This window comes from Dromiciops gliroides, chromosome X (assembly GCF_019393635.1).
Source record: "Dromiciops gliroides isolate mDroGli1 chromosome X, mDroGli1.pri, whole genome shotgun sequence".
NCBI lineage: Eukaryota > Metazoa > Chordata > Mammalia > Microbiotheria > Microbiotheriidae > Dromiciops > Dromiciops gliroides.
This window is the reverse complement of record NC_057867.1, coordinates 71,998,313-72,024,514: the sequence shown is the minus strand read 5'-3', so window position 1 is coordinate 72,024,514 and position 26,202 is coordinate 71,998,313. Positions and strand designations below refer to the sequence as shown.

Here is a 26,202-nt window from a genome sequence, read left to right as displayed (position 1 = left end):
GTCCACCCATTCATGGATGGAATCCCCATAGAGTCACAGGATTCATAGCTAAAGGGCTGTATCCTGTCTCTTCTCTGTTTTCTGAATTCCCCAACTTCCTTCAAGTTTCAGCTAAAATCACACCTCCTACAAGAAGCTTTTCCCAGGCCTCCTCAACTTTATGCCATCCCTCAACTGGGTTTATGTTCCATTTATCCTGGATGTGTACATAGTTGTTAGCTTGTTCTCTTTCTTGTAAGACTGTGAGCTCCTTGAGGGAAGGGACTGTGTGTGTGGGGGGGTTTGCCTTTCTTTGTATCCTCCACACTTAGCCTACATAGTGCCTGGCACGTAGTAGAAACTCATGCTTAAGAAATTCTTGTTCACTTGACTTGTTGCTGAAATGCCATCAGATAGAGGCATCACCTACACCTTTGCTTCTGTTTTCTAATCTGTAAAGAATAATAGTGTCTAACCTTCTAGGGTTGTTGCAAAGATCAAATGAAATGTTATTTATAAAGCACTTACCACAATACCTGACACATAATTGGTATTTAAGAACTGTTGTTAATTTGACGTGTTAATGGCACACCATCAATTAGAGGCAGTTAGCTGGTACAGCCGATAGAATACTGGGACTTGGAATCAGGAAGACCTGAGTTTAAATCCAGCTTCAGAGATTTACTGGCTGTGTGACCCTGGGCAAGTCACTTAATTCCTGTTTGCCTCAGTATTGTCAACTGCGAAATGAAGGTACTAATAGCACCTGAGGGTTGTTGTGAGGATCAAATGAGATTAATATTTGTAAAGTGCTTAGCACAGTGCTTGGTATATAGTGGGTGCTATATAAATGCTGCTATGATGATGATCTATTATACATCTAGATCATAAATCTAGAGCTGGAAGGAAGCTTGGAGACTATCTACTGCAATTCCCTCCCTCCCTAATTTTTTTTTTTTTGGTGGGGCAGTGAGGGGTAAGTGACTTGTCCAGGGTCACACAGCTAAGTAAGTGTCAAGCGTCTGAGGCCAGCTTTGAATTCAGGTCCTCCTGAATCCAGGGCCGGTGCTTTATCCACTGTGCCACCTAGCTGCCCCCCCCCATTTTTATAGATGAGAAAATTGAGACCCAGGGAGGCTGTCAATCCTTCAGGGTCATCTAGGTAGTATCCGAGGTGCTATTGGAGTCCAGGCCCTTGTACCCCAGAGCGAGGGAGTGCTCTTTCCACTTTGCTAGTGTTCTTTTTTTCATTTGACAAATCGAAGAGAGTAACATTAGTCTCCCATTTGTCTCATTTGTTGTACAGAGCATTAGACATACTTTGTTTCCGGTAAGATTCTAGGATTTAGAACTGGAAGGCACTTAAGAGGTCACCTGGTGCAGCCCCCTTGTTTTACAGATAAGGAAACTGAGGCCTAAAGAAGAAGTAATTTGCCCCAGGTCACACAGAGGGTGTGACCCAGCCAGGATCTGAATGCAGATCTTTGGATTCCCAAGTTTCTGTCGTTTCCTCCTGTATCACACTGTGCCCATATGATGTTAAAGTGGGATGCAAAAGTGGCTCTTGTCTTTACAAATGAATTCACTTTGTAGAGTGTAGCAAGCAAAAGCCAATGACTCTTCCATCAGGAACCTGAAATTCTTTTGTAATTTTTGGAGGAATGTAGTGATGGTTGGTATTTGAGCTTTGTTTCCTACCTAAACATTCCTGTTATTTGCTTACTACTGAATGGTGGAGGGGAAAACTTCTCACAAAGAATAAACATTTCGGTGATATAAAATTGATGATAGTATTATTCATATTGATATTTTCTGGACCAACCAGGTTTTGGAAGTCTTTTAAAATATCTGTTTTACATTTATTTGCAATGATAAACAGCTGGGAAGCAGGATAACATATACTGTGCAAATCTGAAATGAGTAGCCTTAGAACAAAGTGCATCCATCAAAGGACAAGAATACAATTTCTGCAACAAGCTCTGAAAAATAAATAGTGAACACCTGTGCTGAATAAATTAACCAGCTGGTTGGCAATTTTTCATTTGACCTATCTAAAGGGGTGACTGTTACAAGGCATCAATAAGACACATTCACTTTGAGATATTCTTTTGTTACTGCCATTAATTGATGAATAGCGTTAGACAATATTCAGAATTTATATAAAAATTTACTCACAGATGTATACTTTTTGTGAATTAGGGGGGGAAACTCATTTGCACAAAGGTTTAATTGGAAATTTTTCTTTAGGCAGCATTATTGCATTATTCAGGACCAGTACTTATGTAAAATAATGTCAAAGATACTGTTCCACCATATTTTAAAGTTATGACCCTTGGAATTCAAATTGTCTACCCAGATAAACCTCATTATTATCTTCCAATTTTGAAATAAATGTACTTTGACAATGAAGATTTGCATGAAAATAATACATGTATTGATTTTTTCTCAATTACATTGTAGAATAGTTCATGGGGGGGGGCCTTCAGAAGTCACCTATTCAAATCATCTGTTTTTACTGATGAGATATTTCATTTAAGTAGTATTTTTTGTGACTCAAATAAATTAGGTGGATAGAACCAGAGCATAACCATTTTTAAAACTTTAATGAAGTCAGAGAAAATATTTATTGGTTGAGTTTCTTTGAAAAATCAAAAGAACATTTCATTTTGAGGGTTTGGAGCTTTTGTTTTCTGGGTTGTTTTTTTAAGTCTTCATAATCTGTTTTATGTTTTAACCTTTTGGAGTAAGTCACAAAACATAATGGTGGGTAATGGAAAGTTGGAAAGTTTAATATTCCAGTAATTATGGATATAACAATTTTAAAGAAAACCCTAGATGATGATATTCATAATAGTCAAAGTGAAATGTGATTTTGCAGGCCTATTCCCAGGGAATTATTGCCTTCCCCTTGCTTATCTGTCTGTACTTATTTGGACCTTGCATGTATTTTAACTTGCATTTTCCTCACTGTCCAGAGCTAGTTAATGTATTTCCTTGAATTATAGCATCATATACTTACCGTTAGAAGGACACGGAGACATCTTTTAGTCCAGTTCCCTACCTGATAACATTAATCTTCTCTGTAGCATCCCCCCAAAGTGATCACTCAGCCTCTTTTTGAACACCTCCAATCATCACTAACTCACTACCTTATGGGGCAGCTCATGCTGTTTTCTGACACCTCTAAATTTTAAGAAAGATCTTCCTTTATATCAGAGATTCTTAGCCTTTTTTTGGCCATGGACCCCTTTAGAAGCCTGAAACTCTATGGACCCCTTCTCAGAATTATGGTTTTAAATGATTATTCATTCATTCATTCATTCATTTATTTGTTTGTTTGTTTATTTATTTATTTATTTATGGGGATTGAGTGACTTTTCCAGATCACACAGCTAGTAAGTGTCAAGTGTCTGAGGCCGAATTTGAACTCAGGTCCTCCTGAATCCAGGGCTAGTGCTTTATCCACTGCGCCACCTAGCTGCCTCACGTTTTTAAATTATTAAAGGAAATGCTAAATTTCAGTTAGAACTTAGTGACAAGAAGGATGTGATTTTTTTTCCCTCATCCAAGTTCATAGACTCTGTGAAATCTATTCCCATGTTTATTTTGCACTGATTTCACTGCCCACATGAGTAGGTGATGATTAAATATAGAGGGTGTTGGTTCTTCATATATCTTTTCTTCTGCCTCATCATCTTTTTTGTAAATGCTTAGCAGGAGTATGACAATATCCTGTGACTACCAAGTGGCCTCCAAAATGATGATTCTCTTTCCATGAAAGAATCAAGTCTTGCAGTGTTCCTGAACGGAGCTTATCAGTCTACTCCCCTATAGCTCCACTCACCATCCATTTCACTTTCAGGACCAAAATATCCCTTCCTGACTGCCACTTCTCTTCTGTTAGAATGTAAGCTCCTTGAGGGCAGGGACTCTTTGCTTTTGTATTTGGACTATGTTACTTAGCACAATGGTTGCCACAGAGTAAGTGCTTCACAAATGCTTTTTCATTCATTCGTTCTTGTTGCCTTGGATATAGGACGGAGCCATCTCTGTCAACTCCTTTATTTGTCTTTTTGAAAGAAAGAGCTCATTGAGCCTACCTTCTTTTTTACTGCAATTTCTTTTTGTTTTCTGGTTTCATTTATAACAGCAAAGGAAATATTGATGTGTTTCAGTTCTTCCAGTAGTCTGTCTACTTGTTTGTCACTTAATAAGGTTCATAGTTCTAAACTACTAATGGTTAAGTAAATATGTGTAAAACAAATTTATAGACCGTCTAGTTACTATAAATAGCATATAATATACTATATAATAATATATAATTATATAAAATAAATTTATAAAATGTTGGGAAATTGTGTGATTCTTAGTACTCCTGATTGTGCTTCCTCAAGCCCCAATTCTCCCACTCTGTCATTATCATTGTAAAAGCAAAAGGCCCAATAATTAATCACTTAGTGGCCAACTTATTGATGATGAATGTCTCTGTACTTTTTTTTTTTTTTTGCGGGGCAATGGGGGTTAAGTGACTTGCCCAGGGTCACACAGCTAGTAAGTGTCAAGTGTCTGAGGCCAGGTTTGAACTCAGGTACTCCTGAATCCAGGGCCAGTGCTTTATCCACTGCGCCACCTAGCCGCCCCCAATGTCTCTGTACTTTGACTAGTCCTAGAAAGCAGGAATATAGACTTGAACATTTTCCAGTATAGAAAGGTCATGCTTTGTCGGTATAGCCTTCAAGAATCCATTGTCATTGCTGGAACATGTAAAAGACTTCAGGTCAGCTTGGAGGAGGGGGGTAGGTAAAATACAAAATGTAGTATTAGTTTTCCTGCGAACAGAAACTGAGGCCCAGAGAGATGGTCAGTCACTAAAAAGGCATTTATTAAGCACATAAAATGTGCCAGGAAGTATGATACCATCAAGTCAAGTCAGCAAGACTTTATTAAATATTTCCTCTCTACCAAAGACTGTGCTAAGTGCTGGGGATACAAAGAGAGGCAAAAGACAGTCCCTGCTTCGATCTGTTGTCAAGACCTATCAATTTCACCTTTGCAATGTCTCTCCTCTGTGCTCTTCTGATATGCCACCTACTGGTGAAGTCTCTCAATTCCTCACACCTGGTTTATAGCAATAGCTATTGGTTTGTTGGCCTGCCTCCAGTCTCTCTGTATTCCAGTCTGTTCTCCACTCAGCCCCCAAAGTGATTTTCCTAAAGTACACATTCACCCATTTAAAACCTACTGCCATTCAGTAAATTCCAATGGGTCCGTATCACCTCCCGGATCAATGATAAAATCCTCTGTTTGGTTTTTAGAGTCTTTCATAACCAACACCCCCTTCAGTCCAAAGACACTGGCCTCCTGGCTGTTCCATGAAGAAGACAATCCATCTCTTGGCTCCAGGCGTTCTTTCTGGCTGTTCCCCATGCCTGGAATGCTCTCGCTCCTCCACTCTGACTACTGACCTCCCTGGCTTCCTTCGAGATCCCACCTTCCACAAGACGCCTTCCCTAACCCCTCTTGATTCGAGTGTTTTCTCTCTGTTGTTTTTCCCCACTCATCCTGTATATAGTGTATATGTACATGGTTGTTTGCATGTTGTCTCCCCCATTAGATTGTGAGCTTCTCAACAGCAGACACTGGCTTTTGCCTTGGTTTTTTTTTATTTCCCTAGCACTTAGTAGGTGCCTGCCTGGCTTCCCGCCTGACTAATGGGAGAGAAAACATAACAACTATGTACAAGTAAGATATAGACAGAATAAACTGGAGGTAATTTAAGAAAAATGGTACTAAGATCAAGGAGGGCTTGGAAAGGCTTCTTGCAGGAGGTGTGATTGTAGTTGAGACTTGAAGTCAGGGAAGCCAGAAGGCAAAGATGAGGAGGGAGAGATGTCCAGTTGTGGGGGACAGACGGAAAATTCCTGGTGTTGGGATCATCATATGTGAGGAATAGTAAGGAAGTCAGTGTCACAGGATCTTCTTGTTGTTGTTCGTCCTTCGTTTTCAAAGAGAACCAATTACATCATGGGGTGATATCAGTTCTTACATGTATGTGAATTGGTTCTAATAGATCAGAAAAGATAGAAATGATCAATGTTGGAGGGGGTGTAGAAAGATAGAATCACTGTTATGTAGGTGGTGGAGCAAATCAAGTGGCTAAAACTTCCTTGCCCTTTGAACTTAGAGATTCTACTGGTAGGCACATTCCCCAATTTAATCAATCAAAAACAAATAGTTTCAAAATGACAGAGCAATCTTAGTTTCCAAGAAGAGATAGGAAAAGATACCTTTCCCTATTTCTTTTCAGAGACGGGGGGTGGGGGTCCATGGGTATGGAATATTACATTTAATGTAAGTTTTATTTTTTTCTTTCTATTGATCTGTTTTGCTGGGGGAGGGAGGAGTGGTTTTCTTTTAATCTTTTTTTTTCTTTATTATAATAAATTCTTCACCATATGGAATGGCTTTCAGGGATGGGAAGATGGAGGAATAGAGGGGAAAACTTAAGCAATATAAAGAGAAAAGATATCACTGCAAAGTTGTTGTTTTTGCAGGGCAGTGAGGGTTAAGTGACTTGCTCAGGGTCACACAGCTAGTGAGTGTCAAGTGTCTGAGGCCACATTTGAGTTCAGGCCTTCCTGAATCCAGGGCCGGTACTTTATCCACTGCGCCACCTAGCTGCCCCCGTAAAGTGTTTTGTTGTTTGTTTTTTTTTTGGTGGTTGTTGTTGTTGTTGTTTTGAGGCAATTGGGGTTAAGTGACTTGCCTAGGGTCACACAGCTAGTAAGTGTTAAGTGTCTGGGCTGGATTTGAACTCAGGTCTTCCTGAATCCAGGGCCGGTGCTCTATCCACTGTGCCACCTAGCTGCCCTTCCCCCCCGCCCCCGTAAAGTTTTTGTTTGTTTGTTTGTTTGTTTGTTTTAGTGAGGCAATTGGGGTTAAGTGACTTGCCCAGGGTCACACAGCTAGTGAGTGTTAAGTGTCTGAGGCCGGATTTGAACTCAGGTACTCCTGACTCCAGGGCCGGTGCTCTATCCACTGCGCCATCTAGCTGCCAAAAGTTTTTTTTTAAAAGAGATAATTGCTAACTTTAGAGAGTAGCAGTTTCAGTCAAATAAGGTGTTCAGAAACAAGAGGTTGAGAAATGAGTGAAGGAAAGGAAGCAGAGGCAACAAATTTTGTGAAAGGAAAAAGAGAGGTAGGATGATAAAGTAAGGGTGAGTTTGGTTCAAGAGAGAGAGGGTTTTTTAAGTTCATTGGAGCCCTGGGTATGTTTGGTACAGCAGGGACTGTGTTTGGAGATTAGAGAGAGCGAATAATATTGTGACCATTAGGTGGATGTATGAAAAAGCATTTATTTAGCACTTCCTGTGTGCAAAGTGTCATGCTTGAGCCCTGTTACATACCCAGAAAAGCAAGACAGTCCTAGCCATCAAGGAGCTCACATTCTCATAGTGGGAAACAATGTAGGAGGTTTCCACTACAAGTCAAATGGAAAGGCCTCCCATTCCTTAGGGTGCAGCAGCAAAGCAGATGGCAATGCATCTTCTTTATTGTCACCTCTGTTGAGAAAACCATGTTTCTGCTGCTTAGCCATTTTACAGTGCCACAGACTGGGGTGGTATGAGCTTGCCTTTCTTGTTTTTCAGTAACTGTGACTGTTTGGGACAAGGCAGGGTGAGGACCATGCTGCAGCACCTGCAGAAGCAAGTGACAGATTCAATCTCCATAAGAGTTGCTCCCTTGGGTCGTGCCTGTGGGGGCCATGCCTGTGGAGGCCATGCTTGTGGTCTTGGGTGGTGGGAACAATGTTACTACTACGTGGGCTCTTGGGTTTATTTCCCCAGTAGTGACTGGGAGGCCAGGTCCCTTCTCCACAAAAAATTGGTTAGGCCCAGCCCATATTAAGGAAACATTTTCATCAACACAAAAGAGAAAGGAAAGATTAATTAATTGAGCATATGGCAACAACAAAAATGTTAGAAAAGCAATGCCAACTAAGCATACAAAAAGAGATAAAATTGAAAAGAAAAAATTCAATTGATAAATTTAGGAGCTTTGTAAAGAAAACTAAAATATAGATAAATGGTTAGCCAGTTTGATAAAAAGAGCAAAACTATTGCTACAATCAAAAATGAAAAGGGGGAACCAATATTTACGAAATATATAAATACCCAGATTAACAAAATAAGATAGTTTTAACAGATCCAGTCTCAGAAAAAGAAATTAAGCAAGTGATAAGAGAGCTCCCAAATTAAAAAAAAAAAAAAAAGCAAAATAAATCCTAGGACGAGATGGATTTAAAAATGAATTCTATCAAACATTTAAATAACAATTCTAATATTACATGAATTGTTTTAAAAAACAGGTAAAGAAGAGATCCTACTAAACTCCTTTTGTGAGGCAAATAAAAGGCCTCATAACTTAAGCAGGAAGAGATAAAACAGAGAAAGAAAACTAAACCCATATCTAACAAATAATGATGCAAAAATATTAAATAAGTTATTAGCAGAGAGGCTATAGCAACATATTGAAATGATTCTGTTATCAAATTGGATTTATACCAAGAATGTAAGCTTGGCTCAGTAATTCTAACTACTGATAATAAAACAATAAAAATCTCATTCAACCAGTGGATAGAGGTGTACTCAGACTATAAGGGACTGAAGGGTTTTTTCTAGGCAACTATGTGTTTAATGACATTTAGTACTTTGCTGGAGGAATATCAGACTGTGTATTTGCTTTAGGTGATGAAAGGGTGAGTTGAGAATTTTTTACATTTTCCCCTCTGCCTTCACTTGCCTGCTAAGCCAGATTCTTGAAAGTTGAATAGCCAGTACTAGTCATTGTACTTCCAATAGAATCATAGATTTGAGATGGAGAGAAACTGTTAGAGACCTATAAATGAGACTAACTGTTGTTCCGAGGAGGAGATAGGGAAGTATTTAGCTAGATTCGTTTTAATGTTTTATTTTCATATTATCATCATCATTCTCTCATAAAGAACAGTTGAAACCCTTTATTGAGAGCGATTGATTGTGCATAGTGACAGCAGTATTGTTCCGTGAGCAATTGTGAATGACTTAACTACTCTCAGCAATACAGTGATCCAAGACAATCCTAAGGGACTAATGATGAAGCATATTATCCACCCCCATAGAAAGAACTGATACAAAAAAGAGCACTTGTGGATTGTACATATATAACCTATATCAGATTGGTTTCTGTCTTGTGGAGGGGGGAGGAAAGGGAGGGAGGGAGAAAAATTTGGAACTCTAAATCTTATGAAAATGAATGTTGAAAACTACCCTTACATGTAACTGGAAAAAATAAAATAAATGTTTGTTGCATTAGCCAAAAAAGTTAGAGAAAGAGAGAGAGAGAGCGAGAGCGAGAGAGAGAGAGAGAGCACAAGTGATTATCTTCTCTTTGCTCAGCTTAATCTTTAGGCAGAGAAGTTGGCTGAAAATTCCAAGTTCACATCATTCATTGAACACATTTTGATTATTCCTCTGTTTATAAGAGAGAACTCAAGTAAACAACTTGGACATTGCTAGAAAAGAGACATATCATGATCTACATCATTGTTCCTCATTTTTGTGGCAGCCTCACTGCTCCTGTACTGCCCTTTTAGGGTTGCAAAGACTCAGAATTTGTGAGATTCATTTGAGATTTTTGGCTTCTAATCATCATGGAATAATTTATTTCTTGACTTAATGGTTTATATCAGAGCGCTAGCTACAGAGAAATAGTGTCAGTGACACATTTTGTTACCAGAATGATGCTTATTATCTGTTTATGATAAACTCTTAGTCATTATAAAAATGCTGCATGAACATTTGTTCATTTAACAAAATTCCATGCCCTAAGATTTTATTCCTCATAGTAACCCTGTCAAGTAGATGAGAGAGGTTATATTTGCCCCATTTTGCAAACAAGGAAATGGGAACTCAAGAAGTCTCTGTGGCTTATCTAGGACTTCATCCTTGTACTTCAATGCTTTCTTAGGGGTAGCATTGTAGGTATTGAGCATTCTTTGTTGTGAAATTTCATTAAAATTACCAGATAATTCTGGCAAACACTTAGATATTTTGTTTTTTGGTATTTGTATGAATCCTTTTCTTCTTTAATCACCCCCTTTCTTTGCAGCAGCACTGAGTAAATTTTAGCATGGTACTTTATCTTCATTGCTACTATAATTTTTAAGAACCTGAATGCCTAATTGGAATTAGTTGAATTTTTTTCTGTGATCTAATTTTTCTTGCTTTCTCTAAAGTAATGAGTTTTTTATTGTAATTTGCATACAAAAGTATTCCAAATGTGTTTAATTGCCATCTGTCTACATAACCCTACAGTTGGTCCTTTGAGGGATATAAAACATGAAGATAGTCCCTGCCCTAGAGATTAATGGTCTAGTTGGGGAGATTAATTCAATTCAATGCATATTTATTAAATCGGTGTGCTAGAAAGATATGATTCTTTCCCTCATGGTACTTACAATCTAGTGTGGGGGAATTCCTCATATAATGAGGAATGAGTATCTATAGCTTAAGGATTTCTGACTGGAGAGTAATATAGTGAAAATATACACAGAGGAAGTAGAGCCAAGTTGGAAGAGTATCAGGAAGAAGTGTAGCTCAGCTCTACCCTTTAATTCTTCCAAACAGATCTCCAAAATGTACCAGACTGAGTCCTGAACAGAAATCCAAGAAAAAAGAATTACAGTGAGTCATTTTTTGAACCCAGGTTGGCATAGGCAAAAAAGTCTGAGGACACTAGGGATGACATCTGTTGAGGAAAGGCCATGTGGAACATTCTAGCTTAGAGAGAACCTGTGTAACAGAGCAAGAAGAGGGCCCAAATCTAAAATAGAGGGCCCCGACCTTATGAAGGGTGCCAGAATAGCTACCAGTTGTCAGTTATTTTGCTGACTACCTAGTCATGGGTCCCAGATCTAACACTGATTGAGGAGGGAACTTGTACCTAGGGGTGACATTTCCAGGGGAAAGACTAATCATGGAACTTAAACATTGTACTAAGTAAGGGTGAAATTCAGAGATAAGCAATAGTTGTGTGACTCTGACCCTAGAAGTAGAGTGGGGTCTCAGTTTCAGCTTGAAGCCTACTCTGAAGTAGCATTCTAGATGACTGATAGTAACTGAGCCTAGCAGCAGTCTTCTGGAATTCTAAACAGGGCAAGCCCACAAGTTTGTTGCTCAGAACAAACCTAGGTCAGGAACTTGCAGAGTTCAGTCCAAGAAGGCAGAAATCAGACTGTACCACTTTGGGAACACTAATAGCTTTCAGGTCCCCAGTCTGAGTTATCCCTGAGATCCTAGAATAACAAAGCACTCAATACCTGAAGAGCAGCGGGACCAGCCTAGACATTCCCTCCAGAAGTGTACAGAGTATGGCCCAAACATAAAGTCCAAAGTCAGTCAGTAGACTGGAAGAATAAGCAAACCAAAAATAGAATCCCTCCACTGAACACTATTATGGTAGCAAGGGTACCCAAGACACAACTCCGAAGAAGAGAATGGCTTTAAAATATCTATAAGAAAAGTCTCAAAGAAAAACACAGTTTAGGCACAAGTTCAGGTAGAATTCCTGGAAGAGCTGAAGCATAAGTTTTTTTTTTAAGTATAAGTTTTTGTAAAATGTTTTTATAAATGAAATGAGAGTGCTAGAAGAAAAAAAATTAGAAATGAGAGATATAGGAGAAAGAATTGGAAAGGAAATTAACAACTTGACACGAGGTATAAAACATAAGCAACAAAAAACCTGAAAATTACAGTTGCCAAAACAGAAGATAATGCCTGCATGAGAACAAAAAGATATTAAAATCAAAAGACTACCTCCCCATGGAAGAAAATGCAAGATAATTCATAGTAAAAACAACTTACCTAAGAAAACACATCACACAGAGAGAGAGAATTATTGGACCCCTGAAAACCATGGACAAAAAAAGAACTTAAACATCATATTTCAAGAAATCATAAAACAGCCCAGATCTCTTAGAATCAGAGGACAAAGTAGAAAGAGAAAAATATATATACATATATCATTAGCTTCCTGGAAGAAACCCCAAAATGAAAACTCCCAGGGTGATTATAGCTAAAATCTGGCATTTCCAGGCCAAAGGAAAAAAAAATACTGCAAGTGGCCTGAAAGAAAGAATTCAAGTACTGGGAAACTCCAGTCAAGATCATACATGATTTAGCAACCATTACCACAAAGGAGCAGAAATATTAAAGTATAATATTCTAGAAGGCAAAGGATATATAGACTTACCCAGTTGTCATTGTTTGTCCTTTGTTCTCAAAGAGGACCATGATACCAGGGGTGATGTCATGACTTGTGGTGAATTGGATTTAAGTGAGGCAGGACTGTGCAAGGTCACCAGTCTCATTCTCTCCTCCATAGTCATCTCGGTCCAGTGGCAAGATATACATCAGGATGACTGGAAATGGCCTGGGATGTTCAAGGCAATTGGGGTTAAATGACTTGCCCTCGGTCATGCACCTAGCTGCCCCTGCTTATCCAGTAATATATTACCTACTAATATATCATTACTAGTTTTATTTCAATCTGTCTATATCTATCTATCTACCTGTCTGTCTACCTACCTACACACACACACTTATCCAGTACTGCTTACCCAGTAATATATTATCTAGCAATTTATCATTATTAGTTTTATTTACCTATTAAAACTGAGTGTAATTCTACAGGAGAAAAAGTGGACTCTTAACGAAATAGAGGAGTTCCAAGTATTCCTGATGAAAAGACCAGAGCTATGTAAAAACCTTGAAGTTCAAACCCTGGAGTCTGGAGAAACATAAACATGAACGATCAAAAGGGGACTAAAGGATAAACTGTGTTCATTCTAATATGGGAAGATGATACATGTATCCCCTATCATCTCTATCATCATAAGGTGGTCATAGAAGGAGTCTACTTTAGATAGAGGGGTTAGGAATAATTTTGTTATATTTTAATGATCTTAAATGAAAGATGGAAATGGAAGGGAAGGGGAATACAATTGAAGTGGGAGGAAGGAGTGGAAGGATGGGGAAAATTATCTTATATTTGTGGTGTGCAAGTAACAAGCCTATACAAAAAAGGAGAGAGCTGTTGGGGAATGGATGATACTTGAACCTCCCTCTCATCTGAACTGATCAGAGGAGGTAGGAACACGTAGTTGTATAATAGAGTATGTTACACTCAGTGGGACAGCATGAGGGAGAGGGAGAATAAGAAGGGTAGATTTACATATGGGTTAATCTTCAATAAAGCACATTCTAATGATGTACAAAAGTATTTATAGCAGTTCTTTTTGAAGTGGTAGAGAATTGGAAACTGAGGTGGTAGCTGTTGTTCAGGGAGTAACTGAAAAATAAAAAAGATAGCACCTGTTCACTAGGAAATGTATTTTCTGATGTATTGATTGGTTTCATTGTTTATTTTTTGATGTGTTAATTGATTTTGCTAATTTTCTTCTTCTGATCTCCCTCTTTTAAAATTATTTGTTATAAAAATTGGCTCTTTGGGAGAAGGAACAGGGAAGGGATACAAGGAAAATGTAGGTGATCTAAAAACCAAAATACATTCATAAGCATTTTTCAAAATTAAAAAAACCCAGCAGCAACAAGAAATAAAAAAATATGCAGGAACACAAGAGGACAGTTAGAAGTCAAGATGTGAACAAGTACAGAGTGATAGAGTATAAATTGTATATGTAAATTGAAGAGATAAGAAATAATAGAAAGATGAGTATGGAGTGAAGTTAGGAAAGGGCAGCTTGCTTTAGCATAAAACTGGATTGGGAGATAGGTCTGGAGTCAAATCCTGTCTTGGATTCTTATGTTCCTGGTAGGCAAAATGAAGTTCTCTAAATGATCTCTAAGGCTCCATCCAGTTCTAAATCTGTGATTCTGAGATTCTAAGACTTCAGTGGAAGAAGCTTTGAGTTGAATCTTTAAGTAGCTGACCTAAATTGTTGGAGTTAAAAGGGGAAAGCTTCCTAGGAAGGAACGATATAGGCCACCATATTGGCCCGTCAAGAGCAGATGGGTCCTATTGGAGAGCAGCTAGAAATGACATGTTGTGGTAGTGGTAAGTGGGGTGGGTGGGTAGGGGAAGCCTTTACCAACCTTGCTTAATTCTGGTGTTTTCCCTTTGTTAATTGTTTCCTACTTAGCCTGTACATAGCTTGCTTTGTATATATTTGTTTGCATGTTGTTTTCCCCATTAGATCATTAACTCTTGAGGTCGGGAACTTTATTTTGCTCTTTTTTATTTTGCTAACACTTAGTATAGTGGCTGGCATGTAGTAGGTTATTAATAAATGTTTATGGATTGATTTATAGAGGGAAGGGAAGGAAGAAGGAGGTATAGGCTCCAATTGTAGTAGTCTTCTGAAAAAACATATTTTCCTCATCTTTATCTCTACCATTTTTTCATCATTTTCACTGGCTGTTCCGCATTCCTGGAACTCTTTTCCTCCTCATCTCTGCCTCCTGGCTTCTCCTTCTTCCTTCAGGTCCCAGACCTTCTTAACGCTAACACCTTCCCTCTGAGACTATCCCCAATTTATCTTTATGTAATTTGTTTTTATATAGTTATACATACTTGTTTGCTTATCTTCCCTCAGACTGTGAGCTCCTTGAGAGCAGGGATTATTTTTTGCTTTTCTATGTTCTTAGTAAGAACTTAATAAATGTTGATTTATTGACTGACCTCTTACACCTAACACAGTAGGTGTTTAATAGAGATCGCTTGAATAATCTTTATTGGGGTCTGGCAGCAAAATTATTCTAGATGATGAGCAATCAAATGATTTGACAAAATTGTGTTTTCCTGCCAGTTTTATGTAGGATTAGGTTAAGCTGGGAAATACTGCTTGTTGTGTACTAATCAGCATCCTTGGTTCAGTAGCCCAAGTAGATTTGATGAAGGATGGGACTAAGGATGATAACTAGAGAAATGGGCTTACCAGTATAGAAAAATATGCCAGGAATAGAATGGCAAAATAATTTAGAAGAAAAATCCCTTTGTTTATTCATTATGGTAAAGGAGTTTGAAAGGATGGATATTTTCGACTATCCTCAGAAAAGACAGGGAATTAGATACAAAAATAATCCCTACCCCTACCTCTGAGAAGTGTTTGTATATACACATACATATATAATAAATAGACATATGCACACATATATGAATATATAAAATATATGAGTTATATATACACATAAGTATATTATCATGTATGGGTATATGCATATAAATATCTAGGGATAGATAGATAGATTATGTCTAGATAAATATATCTCTATATGTATACTGCATATATATGTATATATGACTGTGACCATATGTATGTATATGTTGTGTCTGTATATATTTGTGTGTTGTAGTAGCCCCCAAATAGAAGTATAGAGTTATATGGATAGTAACTCATTTGATTTTCCACTTAAAAACTGGTATAATACTGTGGGGAAAGCATTGGATTTGGAGTCAGAGGAGCTCAGTTTAAATCCTACCCGTGCTACTCCCTGGTTTTGTGACCTTAAGTGAGTTATTTCCTCTCTTTAATCCTCATTTTCCTCCTCTATAAAACAAGGAGTTTGGATTAGAAGGCTTTGTGTTCTCTTCTTGCACCATGATCCCACACTCCTATGGGATGTATTTAGTACCCTTTAGTGCCTTATAAGGCAAGGGAAGTTGCTCCTGATGAAATGAAAATAGATGAAGCATGTTTATAAAAGTTTCCAGATTTAAGATGGTATTCTGACCTCAGGCTCATTGCTGAATATTGCTATTTCTCATTTAGTCAGGATTCAGATGAACATGTTGAAGAAGTCGGTGCTGTGCAGAAAAATCCTGCCTCTGTGACATCTGCTAGCTCAAATGACCCTCCGGACTCCATGCTCACAGCTTGCTCTGATACGTCTGAATTAACAGCGCTGCTCAGTGAGCCAGAGACTGCACAGGAAGAACCTGATGTAGATGTGACACTGGGGAATGAAAACCATGGTGGTGATACGGATTGTAGCCAGTCACCTTTGGAACAGGAAAAAGCTGAAAATGTACCTGTAGGAGAAGATGTTGTTGATGCACCCAAGAAGAATAGGATTACTTACTCCCAAATTGTTAAAGAAGGCAGGAGATTTAATATTGATTTGACCTCAAAGGTAGGCACCCATTTTACCCATCTTATCATAGGCCAGTGCTTACTTTTAATTGATTAAATATAATTTGAGGGCCCATTAGTCCAATTTCCACTGGAAAAGGGAGGTAAAACATTTCTTTTGTAAAGAGATAATAGCATGGTCAGGCAGCTAATAAATATCAGAGCCAAGAGTCAGCCAATCAGTCAAAAAATATTTATTCACACATTGTATGCCGGGCACTGTGCTAGGCATTGAGAGTCTAAGTTCTACTTGAAAAGAGCTTATATTCTAATAAGGGAGACAAGGATATATCAAAATATATACAACATAAATATAAGGTGAATAAATACAAACATATACAGTAATTAAATACAGAATGGTTTAGAAGGGAGGGAACTGGCATTCGAAGGGATTGGAAAAAGCTTCATGTGGAATGTGATGTTTCAGCTGCATTTTAAAGAAGAGGGGGTATCTCTGAGGGAGGGCATCCCAGTTCTGAGAGATAACCAGTATGAGGGGATATATGGTTTTGTGTGTGAGGAGCAGAGAAGGCCAATTAGGGTGTATCACAGAGTGTAGGAGGGAGAGTAATGTCCTGTTAGGCTTCAAAGATAGATTAGCGCCAAGTTTTTAAATGTTTCCAAAGTTAAATGGAGGAGTTTCTATTCAATCCTATCATCAAGAGGGAGCCACTTGAGTTGGAGAGTGATGCAGTCAGATACATTTACTTTGGCAGCAGTGCATAGAATGGACTGGAGTTGTGAAATACTTAAGGCAAGAAGACCAGTTAGGAGGCTGTTTCAATAATCTAGGTTAGGAGTGATAAGGCCTTGAGCTAAAATGACAGCTTTGTGAGTACAATGAAGGAGTTGGATGAGAAAGGTGTTATAGAAGTAGAAACAGTGAAATATAGCAACTAGAGAGTGGAATCAAAATGGTGGAGTGAGAGGAAATATTGGAGTCTAGCTCTTCTCCCACATGTCTTTGATAAAGATATAGAGAATGTACCAGATTGAACTCCAATTGGGAAATCCAAGAAGTCATGGTGAGTCATTTTCTTAGGCCAGGGCAGCTTAGGGAGACAGATATGTCTGTGGACTGTGGAGAGGGGGTCTGGCCAGGAATGTATGTCTGTGGTGGTGGGAGCAGGGAGAATTCTAGTACCTAGGGACTGAGAGAGGGGTGAGACATGGAACCAGAAAGAAATCTCAAGGGATTCCTGAGCAAGTGCCACTTGCAGGAACGTGTACCATCCAGCAGCTCTGTCCCATACTAGGTCACAAATCCAAGGTGGAGAGGAATAGTCATGAACATTGGCCCTAGCTATGACTGAGCATGGAACAAATTGTAGGCGGTACATGGTAGCTGTATGGATAGCTCTGATCCCAAAAGTAGAGAGCAATGTTCCAGACAAATGGGGAGCCAACAGTTCAGTCTCTCTGAACTTGCAGAGCTCCCCTGCCTGCCAGTAGTGGCTGAATCTAGCAGCAGGCTGCTGAAAATCTCAAGAAATAATTTGATAGACTCAAAGCTGGGTCAAGAAGTTGCAGAATTAAGACCTGGAGAGCAGTGAACAGACTTCCCCCTGGATCATATCACTTTGGAACCACTGTAAAATTGCTGGCCCCCAGACTGAACTATGAAATCACCAGAAGGTTGTAAGGGGTCAGAAGCTCAGGCCAGACATCCCACTCAGAAGTGTGAAGAGCCCAGCACTAACATATAGTCCAAAGACAAGTAATAGGCTAGAAGCATTAGCCAATAAAAATAGACTTGACCATAAACAGCTAGTATGGTGACAGGGATGCCTAAGACACAAACATGGAAGAAGAGAATGATTTGAACAAAAAAAATCTATAAATAAAACCTCAAACACAATTGCAGCTTGGACACAAGTCCAACAAGAACTCTTAGAAGAGTTAAAAAAAGGAGCTAAAATGTGATTTTAAAAACCAGAAGATAGCAGTAGAGGAAGGAATGGGAAAAGAGGCAAAAGATAGAATGGAAGGATATGAAAAGAGAATTAAAAACCTGTAAAAAGAGGTACAAAGCTTTGCTGAAGATAATAACTCCTTGGAAATTAGAATTGGCCAAATTGAAGCTAATGACTCCACAAAATATCAAGAAATCATAAAACAAAGTAAATATTTTTAAAAAGATAAGGTGAAATATCTCATACAAAGACCAATGGAACTGGATGGTAGATCAAGGAGAGATAATTTAAGAATCAATGGGCTATCTGAAAACCATGAATAAAAAAGACCCTTATATATCATCTTTTTAAAAAAATCATAAAAGAAAGAAAACTGAATAGATATCTTAGAACCAGAGGGGAAGGTAGAAATTGAAAGAGTTCATTGGTCACTTGCCAAAGGAAATTAAAAATGAAAACTCTCAGGAATATTGTAACCAAAATCCAGAGCTTCCAGATCAAGGAAAAAGTACTGCAGGCAACCAAAAAACCAACAACTCCAAAACATTCAAGTATGGAAGAGCCACAGAATCACTCAAGATGTAGCAGCCACGAATATAAAGGAGTGGAGAGCTTGGAATATAATATTCCAGCAGGCATAAGATCTAGGATCACAACCAAGAATAACCTACCCCACAAAACTGATTATGAATCTATAGGGGGAAAAATGGACCTTTAATTAAATTGAAGTCTTTAAGCATTCCTGATGAAAAGGCCAGAGCTGAGTGGAAAATTTGATGTTCAAACACAGGAGTCAAGAGAAGCGTGAAAAAGTAAACATGAGTGAAAATCATAGGGGATTAAACAAGGTAAACTGTTTATATTTCTATATGGGGAGATAATTCATGTAGCTCCTTAGATCTTTATCATCACCAGCATCTTAGAGGGAGTGTAATTAGACAGAAGGCCTAGATGTGATTCTATTACATTTGGATGATCTAGGGGCAGCTAGATGGCGCAGTGGATAAAGCACTGGCCTTGGATTCAGGAGGACCTGAGTTCAAATCCAGCCTCAGACACCTGACACTAGCTGTGTGACCCTGGGCAAGTCACTTAACCCTCATTGGCCTGCCCAAAAAAAAAAAAAGACATTCGGATGATCTCAAATGAAGAATGGATGAGTGAGGAAGAGGAATGCATTAGGAGAGGGAGAAATGGAGAAGAAGAATGGAGAAATTTGTTTCACATTAATGGGACATGCAAGGAAGAATTTATACAGCAAGGTGGGAATACTTGGGTAGTGAGAAGTATGACATTTGAACTTCACTCTCATCTGTACTGGTTAAAGGAGAGACAAATACACACACATATAGCAGAATACAGAAACGTATCTTACCCAGTAGGCAAATTGGAAGAAAGGAGGTAAATGGAAAAGGGGGTAATAAATGGGAGGGTATATTAAGGGAAAAATTATTTAGAAGTAAAATAGACTCTTAAAGAGAAGGCAGGGGAAAAACAGAGAAGGAAAAGTATAAAAGAACAAGATGGTGGGAAATATAAGACTCAATCTGGTACTAGGTGAAAAATAGGTCAATCAGTGGAACAAATTAGGTACTAAGTATACAGAAGCAAATTAGTACTGTACCCTTGTATTTGATAAACTTAAAGATACCATCTATTAGGTCAAGAATTCACTAATTGACAAGCAGTACTGGGAAAATTAGAAAGTAGTATTGCAAAAGCTACAACATCTTACACTATTTACCAAGGTAAGGTTGAAATGAATGCATGATTTAGACAAAAAAGGGTGATATATTAAGCAAATTAGTAGAGCAGGGAAGAAATTGCCTGTCAAATCTCTGCTTAGCAGAAGAGTTCATGACCAAACAAGAGATAGAGAAGTTTAAGAAGGTAAAATGGATTATTTTGATTACATAAAATTAAAAAAGGTTTTGTACAAACAAAACCAGTTCACATAAAATTAGAAGAAAAAGCAGAAACTGGGGAAAAATCTTTGTGGCAAGTTTCTCTGATAAAAGGTCTCATTTCTAAAATACCTAATAAAGAACTGAGTCAAATTCACAAGAATAAGAACCATTCCCCAAGTGATAAATTATCAAAGGTTATGATTAGACAATTCTCAGAGGAATAAATCCAAGCTATCAATAGCCATATGAAAAAATACTCTAAATCATTAATGATTAGAGAAATGCAAATTAAAAATGGGAGGTACCATACCCATCATTCAGATTGGCTAAGATGACAAAAAAGGAAAATGACAAATGAGTTAGGGCACTATGGGAGAACAGGCAAATTAATGCACTGTTGCTGAAACTTTGAACTAGTCCAGCTGTTGTGGAGAACAATTTGTAACTATACCAAAGGGCTATAAAACCATGCATACCCTTTGACCTAGCAGTACTGGTATTGGGTCTATACTCCAAACAGATCAAAGAAAAAGGAAAAGGGTCCATGTGTACAAAAATATTTGTAGTAGCTCTTTTTGTGGTGGCAAAGAATTAGAAACTAAGGTGACACCTATCGATTGGGGAATGGCTGAACAAGTTATGGTATATGAATGTGATGGAATACTATTGTGTCATAAGAAATGATAAAAGAGGGTAGTTTTAGAGAAACCTGAGAAGATGTATTTGAATTGATACAAAGAGAATTGAGCAGAACCAGGGGTACAATTATTAGTAATGGCAATATTGTAAAGATAACTGTGAAAGACTTAGCAGATCTGATCAACACAATGACCACACACAATAATTCCAAAGGACTTGTGATGAAAAATGCTGTCCACTTCCAGATGGAGAGCCTATGAACTCAGTGCAGATTGAAGCATATTTTCCTTTCCTTCCTTCCTTCCTTCCCTCCCTCCGTCCATCTGTCTATCCATCCATCCGTCCTGCCTCCTTCCTTCCTTATGTAGTTAATGTGGGAATTTGTTGTTTTGCATGATTATATATATTTGTAATGAGTTTTATTTCTCTTACCTTCTCAATGAGTGAGGGGGGGCAGAGGAGGAAGAAAGAGAAATCAGAACTAAAAAAATTTAATTAAAAAAATTACAAAATACAGATTTAGCAACTAATATATGAAGTAAGGAGTTGAGGCTAATACTAAGATATGAATTGGAATACTGGACAGATAATAGCTAGCATTTTTATAGTGCTTTCAGTTTTGCAGAGCTCTTGACATATGTTATTTCATTTGATACTCACAAAAACCATGTGAGGTAGTAAAAGGGGGTAATAATAACATCTGCCTCCCAAGGTTGTTGTGAGGTAATATTTGTAAAGCACTTAGAATAGTGCACGGTGTGCAGTAGGTGCTTTATAAATGTGAGCTATTAGCTGTTATTATTAGTTGCTATTGTTTCCCCAGTTTTAAAGATTTGGAAACTAAGGCAGGGCCAAGTGACTTGCCCAGAGGCACATAGGCAGTAAATTTCTGAGATAGAATTCAAACCCAGGTCTTCCTGTCTTCAGGTCCAGCATTTTATATATTATGCCCCCTAATTGTCCACAGTGTGGTGATACTTTCAACAAAAAAAGTTTGAAAGAGGTGAAGATGTTGGGGAAAGAAGATGAATTCAATTTTTACACATTTTCTGCATGTTCAATTTTAAGATGTCTCTGGGAAATCTAGTTTGAAATGTCTAGTAGACAGTTGATGATACAGGATTTAATCTCAGGGGAGAGCCTGGAGCTATATATATATTGATCTCATTTGCATAGAGATGATAGTTAACTCTATGGAAGCTAGTGAGGTTACAAAAAAGAGAAAACACTGAGAGAAGAGAACAGGGCCCAGTAGAAAACCTTCAAGAGTACCCAAGGTTAATAATATGGATTATGAGCTAGTAAAAGAGACTGTTGTTTTGTCCTTTGTTCTTGAAGTGGACATGTCATGACATTGGGGTGATATCATGACTCGCAGTGAATTGGATTGAAGTGAGGGAGGGCTGTGCAAGGTCACCAACCTCACTCTCTCCTTCAGAGCCATCTGAGTCCAGTGGCAAGATGTACATCAGGACGACTGCAGATGGCCCCGGATGTTTAAGGCTATTGGGGTTAAGTGACTTGGCCAGGGTCACACACACACAGCTAGTAAGCATCTGAGGTGAGATTTGAGCTCATGTCCTCCGACTCCAGGGTCAGTGCTGTATCCACTGTGTCACCTAGGAGCATTTATACATGTAGGAGGTGAAATAGGAGAGAGTAAATGTCCTTTAAATCTAGAATTTCCTAGAGAGAAATATAGCACATAGGTCAAAAAGGATTATTCAGCCCAGAAATTCTGCAAAATCCAGAGCTCTTTCTCCCTCTGCAAGCTGTCTCTCACTTACAGTTAATCTATTAATGAAGTCTTTTTGGTAGAGTATTTGTATACAGTATCTATTTGTATATTTGTAAAACAAATACTCTGAGTAAACTCAGACATATGTTTCAGTCTTATATTGGTATTTTGGGCAAGGTGATTAGTTCTGAGGAGTGTGGTAGGGAAGGGAAAATATCTATTATGAGACCTGGAAGGCTGTTGATATTCAAGTTAGTGGTTGTGATGTGGCTTTCATCATTGGACCTAATTATAGGGCACTGTATGCTGGGGTCTCTGAAGAGTTCAGTGATCAAGTAGGTGGGTTGTGGGCAAGGGCAATTAGTGGAAGGGTCTAGAGAGCTGTTTGCTTCTGTGGTGAGGTCTTTTGAGATTGCAGGCCAAGCAAAGATAGGGATCAGGGCCCAAGGGAGAATGGTAAAAGGGGAGGGAAGGGGAGTGGAACCTACTCCTATTAGGAACACAGAGGAGAAAAAATTTGAGGAAAGGGTTTTGTGATTTTTTTTTTCTTTTTTCTTCCTTCCCTCCCTCTATCCATTTATTTGTTAATTTTTAACATTCATTTTAAAAAGATTTTTAATTCCAAATTGTTTCCCTCCTTTCCCTTTCTCACCCATTGAAAGGGCAAGCAATATGATATTAATTATACATGTGAAGTCATGCAAAACATACTTCTATATTAGCCATGTTGAAAAAGAAGCCAATAACAAGCAAGAAACATAATGTGAAAAAAGTATGCTTTAATCTGTGCTCAAAGTTCATCAATTCTCTCTCTCGAGGTAGAGAGCATTTTTCACCGTGGGTTCTTTGGGATTGTCTTGGATCATTGTATTAATCAGAGTTGCTAAATATTTCTTGTTTGATCATCATTACAATATTGCTGTTATGGTGTATACTGTTTTCTTGGTCCTGCTCACTTCACTGTATCAGTTCATATTCATCTTCCCAGGTTTTTCTGAAACTATCCTGCTTGTCATTTCTTATAGCACAGTCATATTCCATCACAATCATATACCACAACTTGTTAAGCGCTCCTTAATTGATGAGCATCCCCTTAATTTCCAATTCTTTGCCACTTCAAAAATTGCTGCTGTAAATATTTTTGTACATATTGATATTTTTCCCTTTTCTTTGGTCTCTTTGGGACACAGACCTACCTAGTAGTAGTATTACTGGGTTAAAGGGTAGGCACAGTTTTATAGTCCTTTGGGCATAGTTCCAAATTGTTCTCCAGAATGGTTGGATCAGTTTGCAACTCTACCAACAGTGTCTTAGTGTCCTAATTTTTCTACATCTCCTTCAGCATTGTCATTTTCATCTTCTGTCATGTTAGCCAATTGTATAAGTAGTGAGGTGGTACTTCAGAATTGTTAGATCATTTTTTTAATATTACTATTGTTGGTTTTGATTTCTTCTGGAAACTGCTGGTTCATATTCTTTGACTATATGTCAGTTGGGAAATGGCTCTTATTTTTTATAGATTTGCCTTAGTTCCCTTTATATTTGGGAAATGAAGCCTTTATCAGAGAAATTTGCTGTAAATTTTTCCCCTAGTTTCCTGACTTCCTTCTAATTTTGGCTAATTTTGTTTTTGTTTATGGAAATCCTTTTTACTTTCATTATATCAAAATTATTCATTTTACTTCCCCTGATCTTCTCTATGTCTTATTTGGTCATAAACTCTTCCCTTATACATAGATTTGATAGGTAAAATTTCCATGCTCGTCTGATTTGCTTATGAAAGCACCCTTTATGTCTAAATCATGTGCCCATTTTGACCTTATCTTGGAATATGTTGTGAGATGTTGGTCTATGCCTATTTTATGCCAAACTGCTCTCCAGTTTTCCCAGAAATTTTTGTCAGATGGTGACAGATTTTTTTCAAATTCTTGCACTGAAAGTTTAGATCTTTGAATTCATTAAATACTACATTACTATGGTCATATATACTATGGACATCATGTATATGTATTTGGTCAATACACTACTATGTATTGTGTACCTAATCTATTCTACTGATCCACCACTCTATTTCTTTCTTTCTTTCTTTCTTTCTTTCTTTCTTTCTTTCTTTCTTTCTTTCTTTCTTTCTTTCTTTCTTTCTTTCTTTCTTTTGAGTGGGTCAATGAGGGTTAAGTGACTTGTTCGGGGTCACACAGCTAGTAAGTGTCAAGTGTCTGAGGCTGGATTTGAACTCAGGATCTCCTGAATCCAGGGCTGGTGCTTTATCCACTGCGCCGTCTAGCTGCCCCACACCACTCTATTTCTTAGCCAGTAGCAGATTGTTTTGACGCTTACTGCTTTGTAGTATAGTTTGAAATCTGGTATTGCTACCTTCCTTCACATTGATTTTTAAAAATTACCTTTATATTCTTGACCTTTTGTTCTCTCAGGTGAATTTTGTTATTATTTTTCCCAACTCTGTCTAGTCTCTCTGCCTTTGTATTTGCTGTCCCTCTTGCCTGAAGTACTTTCCTTCCTCACTTCTACCTCTTGAAATCTGTTTTCCTTCAAGACTCAGCTCAATCACCACCGTGTGCTGGAGCCCTTTCCTATTTGCTCAGATGTTAATGCCTTCCTCTCTTCGTATCACTTTACACACACACACACACACACACACACACACACACACACACACACACACACACACACACGTTGTCTTCTCCACTAGAATGTAAGCCTTTAGAAGGCAAGGAGAGTTTCACTTTGTATGTCCTGTGCTTGGCACATGGTAAGCTCTTAATATATGACTGTTGATTTCTATCATGAATACATTGAAGAAAAACCCAAATTTTATTGAGTAGGTTGCATTCAGACTTTCAGGGAGGGGCTATGGAGTGTGTCCCTCCGCCCCCTCCCCCTCCGCCCCTGCTCCCTTCTCCCCAGTCCTAGTCGCCGGGTGCCCATGGGTCCTCAGGCACGCTCTCGTTGCACGCTCCCATTGCACGCTCCATCACATGCTCCCGTCTCCACGCGTTCGCCCACGTGTTTGCCTCCTGCAGCTGCGCAGGTGCGGTCCCATCTCCACTTCCGCTCTGCGTTGAGGCGGCTAGAGGAGATTTTGAAGATACTCCGTGGGAAGATTGTAGTGGGCCATAGCATCCACAGTGACTTAAAAGCCCTCCATTACTTTCACCCCAAGCCCCTTACTTGAGACACTTCCCGAATCCCTATGCTTAATTCCCCGGGCTGGCTTCCCTGAGAATGAGCAGATCTCTTTGAAGCGTCTGACCAAGCAGCTACTCACAGCAGGACATTCAGGTAGGGAAGAGCGGACATTCCTCAACTGAAGATGCCAAGGCAACCATGGACCTCTACAAGTTGGTGGAAGTTGAGTGGGAGCAACAGCTGGCCTAGTTTCCTTCCTCTCAGGAATAGGGGAGATGGAGTTGTGGGACTGATAATCCTTGCAGAGAGAAAGCATCAGACCGAGAGTAAACAGCTGCCCCAGGAGGAATAGACTGTCCAACCAGCCCAAGACTTAGGCTGTAGCTGTTGGGAAGTAAGTCTACCCCAGACCCAATCTCTCCAACCATAGACCATTGAAATTTTTACCACACACACAAAAAAGAGTAGGTTGCATTCAAATAGCAGAATGGATAAATATGGACATAATCATATACGACTTTCCAAGTACTATAGCTTTAAAATTCTCAAAAAATTCCCTTTTATACATCCCTAGTTGTTGACAAACACAGCATGTATCAGATAATGGCTTCATGTAAACAAAATATATTTCTGCATCACTTCTGTAAATTGTAGCAATATTTGGATTAATTTAATAATTTTTATCTCTAA

General features: G+C 38.5%; 1 protein-coding gene across 1 annotated transcript in view; it reads left to right on the top strand.

Annotated features, from left to right (window-relative positions):
• Nucleotides 1-26,202, top strand: part of CHM (CHM Rab escort protein) — a 189,018-nt gene that overhangs the window by 53,048 nt on the left and 109,768 nt on the right. Inside the window, exon 5 of the mRNA XM_043974533.1 lies at nucleotides 15,809-16,169. Within this exon, the coding sequence (XP_043830468.1) occupies nucleotides 15,809-16,169 (361 nt within the window). The remainder of the gene's footprint in view (nucleotides 1-15,808; nucleotides 16,170-26,202) is intronic.